This window comes from Urocitellus parryii, chromosome 14 (assembly GCF_045843805.1).
Source record: "Urocitellus parryii isolate mUroPar1 chromosome 14, mUroPar1.hap1, whole genome shotgun sequence".
In the NCBI taxonomy this organism is placed as follows: domain Eukaryota; kingdom Metazoa; phylum Chordata; class Mammalia; order Rodentia; family Sciuridae; genus Urocitellus; species Urocitellus parryii.
Window position 1 is genome coordinate 58,530,721 of NC_135544.1, and position 19,785 is coordinate 58,550,505.

The following is a 19,785-nucleotide window of genomic DNA, read 5'->3' on the forward strand; positions in this document are numbered from 1 at the left end:
GGGACTCCTGGACAGTTTCTTCCCTTCTGGTGGTGGTGGGGGTGCAGATTCCTGGGACAGGAGATGCACCTGCTCTCAGCAGAAGCCAGTTGAGGATGACTCTGTACATGGGTCCCAGTGCAAAACAAACATGCCAGGCCCTTGTTCAGAGAGCATGAGAATTTCAAGTCTGCAAACGTAGAACTCTAAACTGGGGCTGCACTAGTGCCGTGCCAGCACTGGAGCCCAGCCTGCTTGGCTGAGTTCCAAGTGAAAGGGGACAATAATTGCTTAAGCTCCATGGATTTAGGAGTCCAGGGAGACTTTCTGTCTCCCCAAATAGATGCTCTGCTCATCCTTTAACCGATTTCAAACACTTAATGTATTCTCTTCCCAAGCACAACGCCTCTCTCCATCTTACCCTCATTATTTCTGACACTTTCATATTTAAATAGAACAGGAGAAGTGGAGCGTGTTTAATGTGAAAGATTAACATTCAATGGGGCTGGGGGACTGTGAGATTGTATTTTGGACTGGGTACCGGCCAGCATAGAATGGACCCTTCTAACCCTGTGGATTGGGGCACCCCTCAAGCACTTCCCTACTGGGGTGCGCCCAGGCTCCGAGCCTCTGAAACACCTGAGGCAGAGCGAGTCCCAGGGTGTCCCCTAGAACTGGCGCGGTCATTCGCGGTGCTGACGCGCCCTCCGGTGCCCCCAGCCGAGTGCTGCACCGCCCCCCCTCCCCGCTTCCAGAAAGCTCCCCGCGCATTCCATGGCATTCTTTGGGCGTGAGTCATGCAGGTTTGCAGCCAGCCCCAAAGGGGGTGTACGCGAGCCCGAGCGCTATAAATACGGCGTCTCGCGGTGCTCACCGCCCGGCGTCGCTAGGAGGAGCGCACGGGAGCTGGCGCAGCTGACGGGTAAGCGTAAGCTGTCCCCATCTTTCCTACCCCAGCGCAGGGACGTAGGGGGTCGATGGGAGGGCGGGGGTAGCAGCCAGGTGGAGGTGGAGAGAGATGACAACTCCATAGCCCCGACCTTTAGACAGAGCTCCCAGGGGACCCCACCGGGAGGTGGCCAGAGCCCTGTCGCCAGGCAGTTGAACCGCAGGCCGATTGGGTAGGCGGTGCACTGGCGAGACTCTGGAGTCCCTGTGCGCATGAGCTCTAACCACAAATTTTGTAGCGGTAAATCGGTCATATGTAAAATCCTCCTTTTGCAAAATCGGGGAAACTGAGGCTTGGAGGCTGCTGCGCCTTGTGGGAGGTACAGGGGCGTGGCGGCGCTGCCTGCGTGTGGGCGCTTCCCGCGGCGCAGTGAAGGTGTTCATCTCGGTTGCAGGCTGAGTCATCTTGTTTTCTCCTATTTTCTAGTTCTCCGGAGAGCGCTTTGTAAGTACGACGTTGTGGATATAAGTATATGCTGCAGTCACCTAAATCCTAATTTTTCTGTTTCCTTATGCACCTAAGGTGCACTAGAGGAAATCTCCATCAGGCCTCAGACGTCTGATTCCACCGTCTCGTTTTATAGATGGTAATCTGAGGTCTGGGGAGGCTTTGGGAGGTCTGTCTCCAGTGATAAAGTGTCAGGTTGGGAAAAGAACTGAAGCCTCTTAGCCTTCCAGAATTCCTGGACCTAGTGGGGTGGGGGGAAGGAGGGAAGTTGTGGCTGCTGCTGCTGATTTTTTTTTTTTTTTTAAGAAGGGAGAGATTAGGAATTTAAGAGTAAGTACAGTACTATAAAAGAATGCTCAAGAGGATGCACCCACAAAAGTGTGCCTCTAAAGAAGACTTGAAGACAGGGATTGCAAAGAATCTTATGGTATAAAAATGCTTACAAAAGGGAGGAGCCAGGCATGGTGGTGCACACCTGTAATCCCAGCAGCTTCAGAGACTGAGGCAGGAGAATCGCCCGTTCAAAGTCAGCCTCAGCAACTTAGTGAGACCCTGTCTTAAGGGGTGGGGATGTGGCTCAGTGGGTTCAATCCCTGGTACCGAAACAAACAAACAAACAAACATGGAGGGAAAATACCACAAGGGAAGAGACTGTGGTGCAGTGCTGGGGAAGGAGGTCCTTGACTTTGGCAGGACTCCAGCCCTGAAGGGGATGAGGAGAGAGTTCATTTAGAGGGAGGGCATTGGGCTTTGGCCCTCATTCTCCTGCTCCCCTTGGACCAGCAGTATCCAAGAGGTGCCTAGTTTTGGAGAAAAGCAGATGCTGACTCAAAATAAGCATTATCACAAGACCCTGGGAAAGTAACCCATCATTTCCTTAAGGCTAAACCAGAGTCAGAGGACCATAGGTGGCCTGTGGGTCTGCTTCAGTCCTTTGCCCCTCTCCAGAAATGCCAGTTAGAGGTTGCCAATACCCAGGATAGACCCTCAGTCAGGTTTGAAAGCAGTCGGAATATACAATGATTATATCAGACCCTTGGGTTTATAGAAGGTATTACATCAGTAAACTCTTGTTAGGTCCAGAGGCTCAGAGATTGAAGTGACTTGGTATCAAGGAAAAGATACTGGGTCCATAGTTGGGAGGACTGGGTTCTTACCCTGGGTTGCCACCAGCTTGCTGTGGGACCCAGGAGCCCCACCTGTCTCTGGGCTCTGGCCCGGCCCCTGAAGGTGGAGAGGCTGGGTTGGAGAGTGACCCTTTCTTAGCTCTGAGCTTGATGGCTCCTGGACAGACCCCGTGCCAGCTGCTCACCTCCAGCACCTCCATCCTATTCTCTGCTTTGACTGCCCTCTCCCCTCTCTCTTCAGGGTCCACCGCCCTGCCCTTGGGTGAGAACCTGTTTCTGACCATTTTGGATGAATTTGCCAGAAGTTGTTGCTCGGGCAGGGGTGGGGGTGTGAGGGGTTGCCCTCTGGGAGAGGGGTTTCTGGCTAGCATTATCTCTCTTGTGTGACAAAGGCTCTGTCCCTGCCGGAGGCATTCCAGGCCTCACTGAGCACAATCTATGAGACCAGATCCTTCCTGGTGGGCCTGAAGTCCTGCCCAGCTCAGCCACCCACCCCATGGTTGGGGAAGGCGCTGACCCGCGCTCACTCCCACGCTGCCGCCTGCTCTGCGTCTAATTGCGTCAGGAGAGACTTGTCTTATTAATGATCTACCCAGTGTCCAGATGGGCCTGCCGAGAGCAGGTTTTAGATGTGAACCCGAGTGGCATGGGAAATCGGTGAGCCCAGATAAGCCACAGAGCCGGGGATCGAGGGCGCAGGGGGAGTTGTCTTATGCAACAACTTTAGCTGCTAGGAAAGGGACCATTGTGTAAGACCCAGGTTGTGGCCCGTGTCCCCTGGCTCAGGGCAACTGGCCCAATGGTGGCAGGGGTGCCTTGGCAGGGCACACTGGTGCCAGCTTGGAGGGAATGGGCTGGTTGAAAAGGACTTGGCAGAGCCAAGGAGCACGTCCTCCTGAAGGGACTTTTCTGGGGAACCTGCTCTTTGGGCTCATGGTTAACCCTTCACTTGGCCCTTCCCTGCCTTCACTCTGCCCTCGCTCTCCCTTGGATGGCCCTCCCTTCTCTGCTGTGCTCATGATGGATACCTCGGAATCCACAGGCAGCCTGCCTGAAGTCTCACACTAAGGATGGCCAATGGCTTTAACTTCCTGTGCCAACCTAAGGGGGCGGATGCTCATGTCTCAGACTCTTATAAAGCACCTTCAGGTGGTGCTGGGGCTCTGAGGGGAACAGAGTGGTGATTGATTGGTAATGTCTGCTGTGAGTAAGTGAGGAGGAACAGGGAAGGGACAGATGAGTGATCCAAGGGACCTGTTTTCAGTGTTTGATACCTAGATGCCCTTTCTGGACAAGGAGACCCAGTGCAGGAAGCCTGTGTGCCCTGCTTAGTGGGAGGAGGAAGTTTGGCGGGGAGCCCAGCCGCTCTGATTCCATGAGTCTGCACCCTCAGTGTATCTCCTGCCTTCGTTTTCTTTTGAAGGTGTCAGTGGCAGGTCTGGTCTGTCCTCCGAAGTTCCTCAGGGATAAAACTGCAGTAATGCCAGCTGAGGGGACGGCTGAGGGCCACATGTCCCCAAGTTCCTGGAAGCTGCAGCAGGCAGTGAGCTGGGCAGGAAGCCAACAGGTGGCCCAGCTGTTCCCTTGATGGCTTCCCCTTCTCTCTAAACAGAGCGTGCTAGGATTCCAGAATCAGAGAAGGCGGCGCCATGAAGACTCTGCTGCTGTGTGTGGGGCTGCTGCTGACCTGGGGCGACGGACAGGTCCTGGGAGAGCCGCTGGTCTCCAACCAGGAGCTCCAGGGCAAGTAAAACTGGGCTTTGGGCAGGGCTGCTGCACAAGCTCACGTGCCCTCTCTGCAGTCCCAAGTGCTGAAGGCCATTTTCATCTTGTACCCAAGTCTGCATTTCTCTGTCCAACCCTCTCCGACCATCCATGCCCTGCCCCTGGAGCTGAGGCTCTTTGTGGTCAGGTGTCTTCTGGGCACTGGTCTGCATTTCCCAAGCCCTTGGCATTTTATTCAGCCACTCCCTTCCCTGTCCCCCTACTGGCTCCCATGGTTCTTCCCCAAACTGTGCCTGGCCATTTGAGGCATGGTGATGGGGCTGCTGCCCATGGGTCCTCACCTGTCCAAAAGAAACCAGGCTCCACATTCTCCACTCACAGGACAGGGAAGGGACAGTGCTGTTCAGCGTGAGTGCTTGGCCGTTGCAGTCTTCTCTTTCCTGAGCCCCTTCCAGAAACCCCTTCTCCTGTCGCCCACCCCCCTCTTCCTAGCGGACCAGTTCTGCGGGGTCGTGGCTAAAACCCCAGATTTGGAGATGAGACCTGGGTGTGCGTCTGCCCTGCCACTCCCTGGCTGTAGATCCTGGGCTACTATCTTGATCTCATGACTCTGCTTCTTTCCCATCCTAGCTTGAGGTATAATTGACCAGAAAAATTATATATCACAGCACACACCGATGCTTTGAAATACATGTACATTCTACAAGCTAAGTAGCATGTGCGTCACCTTCCCTAGTTACCTTTTACTTCTGTGGTGAGAACACACAGATCTACTTCCTAAAGAAAACCCCAAGTATGGTATCTGGTGTTACTAACTGTGGGCATCTGTAAATGGACCTTCAGGACTTGTTCATCCTACATGATGGACATGGTGTGCCCATGGGCCCTAAACCTCCCTGTCCCCATCTTTTCCCATCTGGTGGGCATGATCATGTGTTGGGAGTAGTAGGTAAAGAGAATGTGGCACAGGATAAGCAGTCTCCTTGGTGACAGTGCCACTCATTCATATTCTTGTCCCTGTCACCTGCCACTCTGCATTGGAATAAAGAAGTACAAATATTTGGTTAAACAGAATTCCAGAAAAGATTTGTAGCCAAAATAACGGTATATTCTATCTTGAGGGCTGTGGGTTCCCCGAGGTGGTGTGACAGTGGGAAGGCGTAGTGCTTCTCTGAGACGTGCCGCTCCTGAGGTTTGCATCTCCGAGCAGTTGGGTAGAACCACCCAGGACCCCTGTGATGGGCACCTGTGTCCTGCTAGGCAAGGCTGTGTGCTACCTCCCCAGGGTGAGGGCGGAGTCCCAGCTTTGACAGTCTCTGGGCCAAACAGACTTTTCTGACCATCCTATCTGGTTCTGGGATTGTCACCCCAACCTGATCTCATCTTGCCCGTCCTGCCTCCTGCCTTTCTCTTGTAGAGATGTCCACCCAGGGGAGTAAGTACATTAATAAGGAAATCCAAAATGCTGTCAAGGGGGTGAAGGAGATAAAGTCTCTGATAGAGAAAACAAATGAGGAACGCAAGTCGCTGCTTGACACCTTAGAGGAGGCCAAGAAGAAGAAAGAGGTAAGGGTTTGCATGTCTCTGATTGCCAGAGAGGATGAGCATTTTCTCATGTTTGTTGATTGATGGTAGATCCTCTTCTGAGAAGTGTCTGTTCAGGTCCTTGGCCCATTTATTGATTGGGTTATTTGTTTTTTAGTGTTAAGGTTTTTGAGTTCTTTGTATACCCTAGAGATTAGTGCTCTATCTGATGTGTGAGGAGTAAAAATTATCTCATCTCACTTCCATCAGAATGGCAGAATACAAACAACAATAAGTGTTGGCGAGGATGTGGGGAAAAAGGCACACTCATACATTGCTGGTGGGACTGCAAATTGGTACAGCCAATCTGGAAAGCAGTATGGAGATTCCTTGGAATCTGGGAATGGGATTACCATTTGATCCAGCTATTCCTCTCCTTGAACTATACCCAAAGGACTTAAAAACAGCATACTGCAGGGACACAACCACATAATGTTTATAGCTGCACAATTCACAATAGCTAAACTGTGGAACCAATCTAGTTGCCCTTCAGTAAATGAATGGATAAAAATGTGGCAAATATACACAATGGAATTTTACTCAGCAATAAAAGAAAATAAAATCATGGCATTTGCAGGTAAATGGATGGAGTTGGAGAAGATAATGCTAAGTGAAGTTAGCCAATCCCCAAAAAACAAATGTTCTGATATAAGGAGGCTGATTCATAGTGGTGTAGGGAAGGGGAGCATGGGAGGAATAGAACAACTCTAGATAGGGTAGAGGGCTGGGAGGGGAAGAGAGGGGGCATGGAGTTAGAAATGATGGTGGAATGTGATGGACATCATTATCCAAAGTACATGTATGAAGACAGAAATTGGTGTGAATATACTGTGTATACAACCAGAGATATGGAAAATTGTGCTCTATATGTGTAATATGAATTGTAACGCATTCTGCTGTCATATATAAAGAAATAATTAAAAAAAGAAAGAAAGAAAGAAAGAAAGAGGTAAGGATGAGCTTACACCTGTGTCTGGGCCCTCCCTGCTGGCAGGGAGGGGAGGGACTCAGTGGGGTGCCTTGCTGGGTTGCCATGGTGACCCACAGTCCTTCCTGGGCTGTGTCACCTGATGCTGGGACTGTAGTGAAGAAATGGGGAAAGTTTATTTGCTTTTCAAAGACTCTTGGGGGTGAAATCTTGGATCTTGTTTTGTTCCATGCCTGGCTCAGGGCTTGATGCCCAGATTCATTTCAATAGATTTTTCTAAACCCTGACCATGTGCAGGCTCCAAATAGGTTCTGAGTTGGGGGTTGGGAGCAGGGAGTCATTGTTAACATCTGATCTATTTCTTCCTGCTTTTTTTCCTCTATATTTCTCCCCACAATGATTGTATTCAAGATTATGAATTTGTAAAATAAAAATGCTTACTATAATACTTAAAACTTATAAATAAGCCTTGTAATGAATGATGTATTTGTTACCCTTTGGTACATATGGTAAGTAGTCTCCCCACTTACCCACAGAGGATATGTTCCAAGACCACAGTGAATGTCTGAAATCAAGGACACCACCAAACCTGTAGATACTGTTTTTTCTTGTGCATACATACCTCTGATAAAATTTAATCCATAAATTAAGTGCCATAAGAGGCTAACAACAACAATTATAACAACATATGGTAATGTAGAATAATTAGAACAACTTATGGTAGCAAAAGTATGAATGCAGTCTCTCAAAACATCTTAACTCTTCGTGGTGCTTTTGTAGTATTTTTGGACTGCAGTAGGTTGAAACTGATGAGTGGATTACTGTTCTATAATTTGTTTAACTTGTACTCTGCTTTTGAGCATCTGGACTGTTTCTGATGTGTGTATACATTAGAACAACAGGGTGCTGCAGGAAATCAAAATGCACTGTGGAAAGTGGGTAGGCAAGGCAGACCTTCACTCCCACCTAAGGGGGTGCTAGGGAAACCTGGCTAACAAGAGTGCCCAGGTGGGCGTTCGGTCTGTTTGTATCTCTAACCTAACACAGTGCCTCCCTGCACTCTTATTGGAGGGGTCTGGGGTTACCATCTATGTGACTGGCTGATTTTAGAATTAGTGCGGGCATTGGATCCAATTAAGGCTGAATTCTAGATTCTGAAAATGGACCCCCAGACTATTTTCCACGTATATAAAATATATGCAATGATATATACCTATGTAAAGATTTTTTTCTTTATTTTGAAAATTCCTTGGGATACACTCTTATGGGATTATATAGCAAATGAGGTATAAGTGAGAAGTAAATTGGGGTAGAAACTGCCCCAGCAGTAAGTCAGAACTTTTGAGTTCTAGAGGTCGGCTGGGCCTCCAGGGAGGAGAGGCTATGGGAGGCCAAGTGGGAAGAGCATTCCAGGTGGCTAAATGTGGGATCAAGGGTTGGTGCAGGGGAGGAAATAAGCACATCCGGTGATCAGACCATGGGAAGTCCTGCAGGTGGGGAGGGCCAGGCACCCAGCCGGAGTGCAGGGGAGGGGTGAAGTGTGGCCTCTGTGGCACACCTGGCCTCCTGTCTCCCTGTAGGATGCCCTGGATGAGACTAGGGACTCTGAAATGAAGCTGAAGGCAATCCCGGGAGTGTGCAACGAGACCATGATGGCCCTCTGGGAAGAGTGTAAGCCCTGCCTGAAGCAGACCTGCATGAAGTTCTACGCACGCGTGTGCAGAAGCGGCTCGGGCTTAGTTGGCCACCAGGTGAAAAGGGTGTGGTTTAGGCTTTGAGTGGGGAGTGAGGAGAACCTAGTACAATACACTTCATTCCACATCCGGTGCTGTTGGTTAGTACTGGCCGGTTGCACCCCGACCCCATGCCATGATTGACTGTGATTGTCAGTCATGATTGTTCATGTGAGTGTGGACATGGCAGTTGTCACTAACGTGTGTCAGGTGTGTGCCTCCCTCCAAAGACCTTTACCCAGCAAGGATTAGCTGGATAACAACAAACGGCTTCGTGGCATGGCGGAGTCCTGCGCCCACGGAGGAAACTAAAACATTTTTTAGTGCATTCATATTGAATCCCTGGGCCTTGCCTATGGGCCTCTCTTGGTTGGGACTCAAGTGAATTTTGTTGTTCCCTGAATGCTGAGCAGCCGAGCAGCTGGGTCAGTGTCCTTAAAGGCCGCAAGTGACAGGGGGCCCCTCTCATCAACTCTAGGGGATTTGTGCACCTCAGGGCCTGGTGGGGGTGGAGTGGGTGGTCTGGGCCCTTCAGTCACCTGCTGTGTGCCTGTGCCGTGAGAGGCCCCTCCTCACTGAGCCGTCTGGCCACCCAGCTGGAGGAGTTCCTGAACCAGAGCTCGCCCTTCTACATCTGGATGAACGGCGACCGCATCGACTCCCTGCTGGAGAGCGACCGTAAGCAGAACCACATCCTGGATGCCATGCAGGACAGCTTCACCAGGTCCTCCGGGATCATGGACACGCTGTTCCAGGACAGCTTCTTCACCCACGAGCCCCAGGACACCCGCTACTTCTCGCCCTTCGGCTTCCCGCACAGGAGGCCCCACTTCCTCTATCACAAGTCCCGCCTCGCCCGCAGCATCTTGCCTCTCTCCCCCTACGGGCATCTGGGCTTCCAGGACCTGTTCCAGCCCTTCTTCGAAATGATACACCAGGCTCAACAGGCCATGGACGCCCCGTTCCACGGCCTAGGCTCCCAGTCCCCGAGCGTGGACTTCATAAGAGGTCAGAAAGGTCCCTGTCTTCCAAGGAGGGATGGGAGCCCACGAGATGTGTTCACCCCCCTGTTTCCCAGCCACCCCGGAGGGTGGCATTAACCCATTTAAAGAGGAAGAGGTAAAGGAGTGCATGAGGTTTCAGGGCCGACAGAGTGGGGTCCCCCCATGTAGTTCCGCAGGGGCTGGAGTGTTATTTCAAAAGCCAACCAGCTGCTGCTCTGCGTGGCACTGCCCGTCCTTCCTACGGGATTGGAGCCTCTTTCCCTCGTGAATTTAGGGGGCTTGGTGTGGGGCCACACCTTCTTGGCAGGGAACTACGTCACGGCCACATCACCCTTAAGGAAGGGGTTCATGGCTGTGACCAGGGGGCCTGGTTCAGAATGAGGGTGCAGTGCAGAGTGAGGGGTGATGTGGACAGGAGTAGATGTCCTTCATCAAGGCTCTGTTGGCCACGCTGCGCCCTCTTCTGTAGGGTTCGGCACTGGGGTTTGGCCCGAAAAGCACGAAAGTGCCGGAGGGCCTGGCGCTGAACAAGCGCCTCCTGCAGCTCCATCGGGGTGGAAGTTGTGGGGTCAGGAGGCTCTGAGGAGGATGCACCCCTTCCTTCCAGAGCCCTGCTGACCAGCCAGCAGGAGAGCAGGAGCCAGGGAGGGTGCAGAGCAAGTTGCCTTCTGCAGAGGAGTGTGGGGACAAGAGGGGTCTCTCCAATGGGAGGGGAGGCAGTTGCCTGGACAGGGGCCCACAGGTGCCTCTGCAGGAACCCCAAGCAGACGCCATGTGTGTGGGCGGACAACCAAGTCGCAACCTGCTCTGACCACAGGATCTCAAAGGGCCACACAGTTTTGTAGAAGGGGGCTGAGAAATCGGTGGGGCCTGCCCTGTGTGGCCGAGCGCCTCAGCCTCTTTCTTCCCTCACGCGTCCGCAGAAGGTGAGGATGACCAGAAGGCCGTGTGCAAGGAGATCCGCCACAACTCCACAGGATGCCTGAAGATGAAGGACCGGTGTGACAAGTGTCAGGAGATCTTGTCTGTGGGTGAGTATGGGTCAGAGCGCCAGCTTTCCCTGTCATCACTGTGTCCTAGTTCCTTGTGGCCTCGTGGGGTGGCCTTTTTCCAGATTCCAGCTTTGTGCCTCTGAGCTGTGACCCCAGGGCAGGTGCTCAGCCTTGAGTATCCTGGTGCCCTCAAAGGTTGAAGATTCAGATTATTCTGAGACAGATGTAAGGTGCCCCTCCCCGGGCAGGCCGTGGTAAAGAGGCAGCCCGCGGTGGGTGCCGCCAAGGTTTGTGAAAGAAAGCCCTCCCCCTCTGACCTCCCCAGCTGTGCCCCCAGGTTCCAGGGTGCTGGCCATATTCGTTTTCCACGGCACATTATGAAATTGTAGGCAGCGTGTGTTTTGTTTGACCGACGCTCCCACGTGGCAGGTACTGTTCTAAACTCTACCGCTGTTTACTCATGTCCTCAGGACGACCTGATAAGTTGGGTACAGTTCTCGTCCCCACCTTGCAGAGGAGCAAGCGCAGTCACAGGAAGGCTGAGTCACTTATCTAAGACTGTGTGACCCCCTCCACAGGCCAGCTGGGGGTTGGGCTGTGTTGGCAATCAGCACCCTGGGTTTTCTCCCTGGGGGCCCTAGGGACCTCGTCCACCTCCATGGTGGCACTTTTCATTTCCTTTTGTCCATCACTTCCCCAGGCAAAGGAAAGGTTTCCCTTCAACTGTTTCTCTCCATTTAATCAGGTCTGGCTATTAATGAAATTCTCCCTACTTTGAGATAACAGCTATGAAAGTCCTTAGTAAGCAGTTTCCCTGCTCAGAATGAGCTGACTTTCTCCTGGTAGGTAGCTTATCCTTCTGTGGCTTTGCTCTTACTTAATTTGATTTGGTTTGCCAGGCCTTTACAGTCTGGTTATTCCCAGCCTTGCTCCTGTGAGTTTAGAAGCAAAATAAATAATAGTGCTTTCAGGGGCTAGAGTGCAAAGAAGCTGTAGATACATACATGACCATGCTTCTGAGCTTTTCCCATAAAAATATCATAGAATGGCAGAGAGCTGTCACCTTAGGGCCTAGACTCAGATCGGACCTCGTGTACCTATCAACTGAACTGAATAGACCCCCTTTTTTGGCTTGGGGAAGACCTACTGCTTTTTATTCAAGGTACTTTGAAGTATCTAAGCTGTACTGCCTGGGGACACTGGCCCAGGATTTCTCAGTTTCAGCCTGCTGACCTTTTGGACTGGACGGTTCTCTGTCCTGGAGGCTGTCCTGTGTGTTGCAGGGAGTTCAGCATCATCCCTGGCTTTTGTCCACTAGATGTCAGTAGCAACCTCCCCCTACCAGCTGTGATAGCCAGCAGCGTCTTCAGAATTGCCAAGTGTCCCCTGGGAGGCTGCCTCTTCCCTAGTGGAGAATTACTGTTCCAGGCAGAGTCTCGGCTCTGGAGAACTTTTCTTATTTTTAATTATTTCCTGATAAGAGAGTGAAAGTTGCTCATCACACATTCCCTTTCAACCACCTTCTTGACATTAATGCTACTTCTTGTCCCACCTGACATTTTTTTTTTTTTAAATTATCAATGATTGCAAGGTGCCATCAGAAGCAGAGATCTCCTGTCCCTTGATTCTCTTAGGTTTGAAGTACCCTCTTCTGGATATTTTTGAAATAATTTAGGGGGAGAAAAAGATAATGGGTAGCATTTAGATCTGAAAACCTGCAGTGACACTTGACCAAAAGGAATGGATTATGTCTTCCCTGTTCTCTTGAGCTTGGTGACCAGCCTTAGTGGACAGGGGGCAGGCAAGGATTCCCAGCCACCAGCCTGCTCTGCTTGGTGGCCTAAGGTCCTGGACAGCCCTGTGCTGCATGGGCTTTTGAGAACCAGAATTGCCAACTCTGCAGATAGGCCCAAAAGAGAAGCTTGGAGATGTTTCAGAACCCCAGACACCAAGTGTAAAGAGCCCAAGATGAAGATTTAAACACTCGAGTTCGACTCTGACCCTGAAGATTATTTCTTCTATGGCTTTAAGCAAATGTCTTACTCCTGTGGGCCTCAATTTCATGATTGGTAAAGTAGGATGTTAATCCTTAAGTCAGAATGCATAGACAATGAGAAAAGAGCACCTTATGTGGTATCTGGTACATAGCAGGAGCCATGTGAGTGAGTAAAATCCCCTTTCTCCTGAAATGACTCCTGCGAGGAACTGGGTCTGAGGACGTGGAGCACTTGAGATCCATTTTCGTCAAGAGTGCTCGACACTGTGACCGGTTGCCAAGGAGATGAATCAGTCACACCACTAAGCACCCTGTTTAGTTCAGCTGACATCTTTTCCTGGAGCAAGCCTTTCTTCATGAAGGAGCAAGGGTCTTGATTCCTGTTCTGGGGAGAACTCTATTTTGGGGGACCCTCACAAACATCCTGTGCGCTGCCATTCCCGCCTGTGTGAGCCGGTTTCCATTTGCATCTTTGTCCCTTTTGAACCTTCCTTCACGTTTCTGCCTTGTGCTTTTCCCCCTCTGGACAGACTGCTCCACCAACAACCCCGCCCAGGCTCAGCTGCGGCAGGAGCTCAACGACTCCCTCCAGATCGCTGAGAGGTTGACCCAGAGGTACAACGAGCTGCTGCGTTCCTACCAGCGCAAGATGTTCAACACCTCCTCCCTGCTGGAGCAGCTCAACGACCAGTTCAGCTGGCTGTCCCAACTGGCCAATCTCACCCAGAGCGAAGACCAGGCCTATCTCCGGGTCTCCACCGTGAGTTGTGTCCTGGCCACACGCTGATGCGGGGGGACCTGAGACACGGTCTGGAGGTGATGTGAGCCCAAAAATGGGACACAGATTTACAGAGGGCACTTAGGTTTTTCATTGGGCATTTATCACATAGGAAATAGGAGACCCATCTGTACCGTGCTGCACTGAAGACCCAGCCAGGGAGGCAGAATATCATGAGGAGGAGAGCGAGCCAGGTCCCAGAGCTAGCCCCAGCCTGGAGGACTATGGGCAACTCCCCTGGCAAGTTAGCCCTGGCTGCAAAGGCTGGACTCTTTCTCAAAGCTGCTTGGTGTCCTGGGCCATGGGGAGTGGATCGTGGTTGCTGATTGTCCTCTGCCAGTGACAATTTCTCTCTAGTGTTGAAGACCCTGTTTTTGTTTTTCTGATTCTTTTTGTGACCTCAGACTGGCCAGTAGCTGCACTAAGAAAAGTGCTTAGAAAACACTTTTACCCTCTGGGTGCCCATTGGGCAGGTGGTTCGTTTGCAGATGGCCTTTGTCCTTTCAAAGGCGTGCGTGAATCCGGGCATTTCTGTTCAGATGAGTTGCACAGATGTCTGTATTAGTAACAAGCAACGTGTCAGACATCCAGGTGTTCTTGAAGGTGTGCTGGAGCTTCTGCATCACAGGCCTCATTATAAAATGTGGGCATTGTGGCCGTGACACACGGCTCTTCTCTTTCTCTTATTCTGTCTAGGTGACCTCCCACATTTCCGACTCAGAAGCCCCCTCCCGTGTCACGGAGGTGGTTGTGAAGCTCTTCGACTCAGACCCCATCACTGTGGTAATCCCAGAGGTCCCCAAAGACAACCCTAAATTTATGGACACTGTGGCAGAGAAAGCATTGCAGGAATACCGCAAGAAGAGCCGGTAGGTGGACAGGCCTTTCTTTTGGCTCTGCAGAGCCCTAGATGTCCCTGGGGGCTGAGATAAGGGACAGGGTATAAAGTCTGGGCAGAATGCCCACGCTTGTGACCAGAGCCCCAGAACAAAGTCAGGAAACCACCGGGAATTTTATTTTTCCTCTGAGGATAAGAATGTGGGTGTGGGTGGCTGCTTCTTGGTGAAAATCCACCCTTTCCCGTACTCCCCTTTTATTTTTCAGAGAGGAGTGAGTGTGAGGGTGGCTTTTCCATAAACAGAGGCATCTGAGTGCAGCTCCCCTGAGACGAACCGCAGCCCCCCAGAGAGCTCTGCATGTCTCTCCGTGACTAGGCCCCAGTCCCGCCGGCCTCTCCAGGATTTTATGCTCTAATGCCTGTATTTGCTGCTTGTGGGAAGAGCTGCTTCCGCATGCAACTAATTCAATAAAGCTGCCTTGTGACCTGAGTGCCCCAAGTTCTCTTCGTGCTACTCCCGTCCTCTACCCCCCAACTCCTTCATTTTGGTGTGGGGCTGCGAGGGTGGGGGGGGGGTAAGGAAAAAGGAAGAGATGGGAACAGTTAGTAGTGGCTAATGGCTCAGGATGATCACACAGTGGAGAGTCAAAGGGATATGTACGATGACAAAGTTGAGCCAGTTCAAGACGTTCCTGCTTTGAGAAAAACCGGTATATGCCACAAGCCAACTAAAAGAAATCTCTGGAACATGAATCTTTTCCATTGTTATAAAACTGTCAGCGCATTCTAACTGGGGCACGGGTGATCTCCCAAAGGAATACACTAAGAACCAGATCAGGTAAAGAGGGGGTAGCGATAAGGCTTGCTGGGTATTCAATACATGATTGATATTTTCTTTATGAAAACTATAGTCTGTGAAGACCAAATGAGGCGATTTTCTTATTTTGTGAACTTGGAATACATGGGCACCTTCTTGACTGTGGACTCTCCTGCCACTGTCCCTCTGTCTTACTCTGGGCCACTGGTACTTCTCTGCTCAGGTCTAGAAGACTCATTTGCAGCTCAGCCTAAAATTTAACTGAGCTGCAGTTTATGATATTGCCAAAAGGGGGCGCTAACTAACCGTGATACAAACCTCAATCCATAAGTATCAAGCTGTGCATTCATTAATGTTCTCTAATTGCAGACTTCTATCCATCAAATATGCTGCACATGGAAAAAAAAATCTGGTTGCATGCCAGGCTTGTGGCAAAGTCCACATGCACATTCATGGCTTAGAATATCCTTAGGACACAGTCAAGTACCTTGGTTGGCCACATGGGCAACAAAGTGGTAAGGCTCAGCTCACATCTCAGGTTAATATTTAGGGTTATTCTCAAGGGAAATCAGAGGAAGATCAGTGCAGTTCACTTAATGGTATACGGTTAGGGTTATGAGGTCAGAGGGGATTTGCTGAAATGACCATAATTATAAATTACATATGCTAATGTCACAGAGCATGTTTGAACAATTTCTTCATCTTTTCCGTTGTTGGGTTGCTAGATTATGGCAGTTACTATATTCAGTGTTCGGGATTTTTCTTCATGCACCTACTTTCAACTCTCACACTGAAACCCTAAAAGGCAGGCCCCACAGCTGATTTAGCTTCCCGGGGACCCCGCGCCTCCCCTCTTTTCTCCTTTGCATAGTGGCCTGGTTTTAAGGATCCCTGGATGACCCTCTATCCCCGACAGAAGTTCCAACCTGAGGCACTAGGAAGATTGAGGCAGAACATGAGGCCACCAAGGCTTGGGGATAAGATGCAGCTAGATCTGGGGAGGGGGCTGTGGATAATGAGCCCTTGGTTTGGGGCCCAGGAACTCTTGTGCCAAAGTGGGAACAGGGCTTGGTGATCTGTGAGAGATGGCTTTGATGTCTGCCTGGAACGGCAATCTGCTGTTAGCCTGGGTTGACACTTGACGATCATCTGCCAGAAAGCTGTAAGAAGATACAGTCTCGGACGACTGGAAGGCGAAATGACACTAGGGCTCAGCAGTGCCCAGCACCCGGCAACTATGACCTGGCCAGCCAGAGGGCTCTGGCTCCAGGGCCAACTGCTTTGTGTAGTCCCATTAGGTCCCAGCAATTACCCTTGAGGAGGGGTTATTTCCCACATGTTACAAAAGAGCATGGCCTTCATCAGAGAAGTGTCATGTGGGCAGGATGTGGGAACACCCTCACCCCAATTCCTCACAGCCCAAAGAGCTGGTGAAGGGACCTCAGAGTTGCCCATCCCTCACTGTCAGGGAGCAGGGAGCAGGCCAGGGTGGAGCTGGCAGATGCCCAGGGGTGAGCAAAGCAGAGCTCTGGAGGGAGGGCTGGGGTCAACAGAAGGGCCAGTCTGATGGGGGAGGGGGAGGGCTTTGGCTTTGGAAGTGAGATTGATTCAAGCAGACCGAGTGTTCCAGTAACTGGAGTTAACAGGAAGTAAAAGGATGTGCTGGAGATGGTATCGAGTGAGCAGGCACTGGCTACGGTGGGCAGGTTTTCCTACGGGTGCCCTCAAGTGAGTTGGCACCAGGGCAGACTGGTTCCAGAAGTTGCTATTCAGAATTAAGCATGAGGTGGAAACAAGGGGAGGCCTGCAGAGGCCGTTGCGAGTGAAGCTGTAGAAATGGCAGGGGCCATTTGTTTGCAAGCTATTAGCCAGCAAGGGCGAGAGCTGGGACCGAACGCAGGTGTGACCTGAACACAGGCCAACGGTCCCACTGGCACCTGTTAGCTGCCCAGGGATTCCCACTCCAGTGTCCTGCATGGACCTGGCATGGCCAGGTGTATTTTAGCTGGAAGGAGGAGCCTGGCAAACCCAGGACGTATGAAATAGCTCTAGACAAGATGCAAAAATGCTCAGGTCTTTAGAGATTGTTAATGGAACGGGCCATCACTATAGTGAGCTCTCTGCCGCTGTTCCCACACACTGATCTGGTGATCACCCTCGGTCACAGTCCTCCTGGATTATACATTGCCGGGTCAAGTGGTCAGTGTCAGAGCTGTACAGCTGTCCTGCCCCTGTCCCCAGTCTGAGGCCAGTTCTGGTCCGTCTCGAGGTCGGGTGGGGGCTCAGTCAGGAAAGGGCGTGCGGAGGAACAGCACCCTGAGCTGCCTGCTCTCACTCTGCCACCATTGCCCAGCGGAACAAAGGCTGTGACCTTCAACTGACACCAGACAACTCCCACAACCTCACCTTGGCCTCCAGCACCCAGCCCTCAGGCACATCATGGGGATGGGGACAGGGGACCTCTCACTCCAGCCTGACGCTCCCGAGGACACGTACATCTTCACCAATGACTTCATGGGTGCCAAGTCGCAGTCATGCAGCCACACCAAAGCCAAGGCTCCTCTTAGGTTCTGACCTGGGTCCCACCAGCAGCCACTTGCCCGTTGGGGACACAGGGAACCGGCTGGTAAGCTGTGTCTGCAATTGCCTTTGGCACTGCGCCAGCTCCCACTGGGGGGGTCAGTGCATCCCGTGGGTGGGAAGCTCTGCCAAAATTCAAAACCACCCCAAATTTAGGGACTCTACTTTGGAATTTTTTTGAAATGCCTGGTCCTCTCTTGACCTCTGAAATATTCCAGGGAAAAAACCCCAGTCGCAGCTGAAGGAGCAAGGCTCAGGGACTTGCTGCATCTCCTCCTGTAGTTCAGAGTCCCCCTTAAGGACACTCTGGCCTGGGGGTGAGGTGCTCAGAGTGGTTTTTCTGGTTTCTTCTTCCTAGTATTGGGATAGCACCTTCCTGTGTTTCTATTCTAGTAACTGGAGGCCTCAGAGTCACACCTTCCTTCCAGGTGACTCTGGGACATCCCTTCTAAGTTTAAAACCAGTGGTGGCTTAGGGAACTCTCCCTTTCAGCAAGCCCCCAGTGCCACCCCAGGGTTTCCTCCCCCTCTGTGTCTTTCCTGGGGCTGGGTCTGGCAGGCCCAGCCAGTTCAGGTCAGAGTCTGGCAGCTTGATTTTCTCCTGGGCACAGATAGCCACCACCAGGGACAACGTTGAATCCCTTCCAGCGTCTGCCACTAAACGATCAGAGAGGGATTCCTTCCTTCCTTCCACTGAGCTGTGGCCCCCACTGACGGTGGGCTTTGGCTGACCACAAGGTCACAAGACCTGATACAAGGCTCAGAATTTTCTTAGCTTCTCTGTCCTCCAGGCCCTCCCATGCAGGTGGCCTGGTCAACTCTGCTAACTTGGCGCTACCCCTCTCCAGAGTCACCACTTGGTGAAGTGAAGGGCATTTGTCCTGGGTCTTTAAATATCCTAAGTCTTTGCAGATGGGAGACCTCTGAGCGGTGGTCAGGTGGCTGCATCCCCTGGACCCCTCTTTTTCTCAGTTAGGAGAGGGTAGGGATGAGAGGGCCACCCGGAGAGGAGAAGCTGCCACAAATGGCAGGATTTGCTGTTTCCTTTTGCCCTTTGGGGTGCGACCTCCCACCCCAAATTCAACCTTGAGAGCAGCTCCTGCTGTCTGGGTGCACCACACGCTGGCTGGGTGCGCAGTTCCTCATCCTCTGCTCCATTTCCAATTCTTGGATGCTGCTTCTTGAGTTAGCAGTCCAGTCTTAGAGATGAGGAGAGTGTTCGCCAGCAGGGGGCAGAGCTGTCAGCCAGTTAGGGAGGGAGCCGGGCAAGGCCAGAAGAAGGGGAGCGAAAGAGAATCCAGATAGAGCAGCAGCGCCCTCCGGAGCCCAGCTCATGGGCTCAGCGCACACAGCTTAATGTCTAAAGAACTCCGGAAGGAGAATTTTCTGGAAAGATGGCCTTCAGACATCCAGAGATCCCAAATCAACCAAAGAATAGATCACATTTATTGAAAGGCTGAACCTAAAAGGGCAGCCAGTTCCCCTGGTAATTGGAAGGACTTTTTTCCAGAACACTGAATTGTGTGAGATTTCACTGAACCTCAAGGTTTTAGCGTCTCCAGCCTTTGTGCCAGCTACACTTCTTCCACCGGGACGGGCGTGGGTGGCCAGAAGTCCACAGGACAGGCATGGCACTCCTTCCAGAAATGTCATTTCAAGATTTGGAAAATGGAACATTACTCAGAATTTTAAAACACAACAATATTATGGGATAGAATGTAAAATTCATAGAGTTTAAAGTGTAAGCTCTCTAAAATTCAGGGGTATGGGGCTGAAAAGTCTGGAGACACTGTCTTTCTCAGCTTCTTGTGTGATGTTTGGCAAGTTTTTCCACCTCTTGGAACCTCAGTTTCCTCAGTTTCCTGTAGAATGAGTGGGGTGACTTGGACTTAATGATTTCCAAAGCAGTTTTCAACCTGCTTTTCTTTTTGTTCTATAAGTTTCATCAATCTAATTTTTAGCCTATGGATCAGGGAGTGTTCTCCAGATAAAAATAACCAGTGTATATATTTGTGTCAAGAGATTCATTTCCAAGCAGGGGCTCATGTTCTTTCACAGGATCCAAGTCAGCAGAGAAGCTCTGGAGGCTGGTGTTTGTGCATAGTCTTGAGGCCAAATTCCTTTTTCTCTCAAAAATCTCAATTTTTGTCTTGAAGGCCTTTCAACTGATTGTGTGAGGCCCACCCATAGCATGAAGGGTCAGGGCTTTTACTGAAGGTCAACTGATCATAAAGATCAGCCACCACTGCAAAATACCTTCACAGCAATAGGTAGAGGGGTAGTTGGTTAAATAATTTGATACTAAAGTC

General features: G+C 51.1%; 1 protein-coding gene across 2 annotated transcripts; it reads left to right on the plus strand.

Moving 5' to 3' along the window:
- Positions 1-827: 827 nt before the first annotated feature.
- Positions 828-14,570, plus strand: Clu (clusterin). 2 transcript variants are annotated; one of them, XM_026398911.2, is made up of 10 exons: positions 853-901; positions 1,355-1,372; positions 4,115-4,245; positions 5,645-5,793; positions 8,320-8,490; positions 9,069-9,480; positions 10,400-10,507; positions 12,995-13,224; positions 13,939-14,111; positions 14,347-14,570. In XM_026398911.2, exons 3-10 carry the CDS (start codon positions 4,152-4,154, stop codon positions 14,354-14,356), a joined length of 1,347 nt encoding a protein of 448 aa, XP_026254696.1. In that variant the 5' UTR covers positions 853-901; positions 1,355-1,372; positions 4,115-4,151; the 3' UTR covers positions 14,357-14,570. The 2 variants fall into 2 exon arrangements, with proteins under 2 accessions (XP_026254694.1, XP_026254696.1); XM_026398909.2 differs by lacking the exon at positions 1,355-1,372 and having other exon boundaries at positions 828-901.
- Positions 14,571-19,785: the final 5,215 nt, after the last annotated feature.

Excerpts from the sequence above, each read along its gene's own strand:
- Clu (XM_026398909.2), top strand. The coding sequence starts at position 4,152 with ATGAAGACTCTGCTGCTGTGTGTGGGGCTGCTGCTGACCTGGGGCGAC. Across the intron at positions 10,508-12,994 it reads TCAGGAGATCTTGTCTGTGG|ACTGCTCCACCAACAACCCC; the intron begins GTGAGTATGGGT and ends CCCTCTGGACAG. Across the intron at positions 13,225-13,938 it reads CCTATCTCCGGGTCTCCACC|GTGACCTCCCACATTTCCGA; the intron begins GTGAGTTGTGTC and ends TATTCTGTCTAG.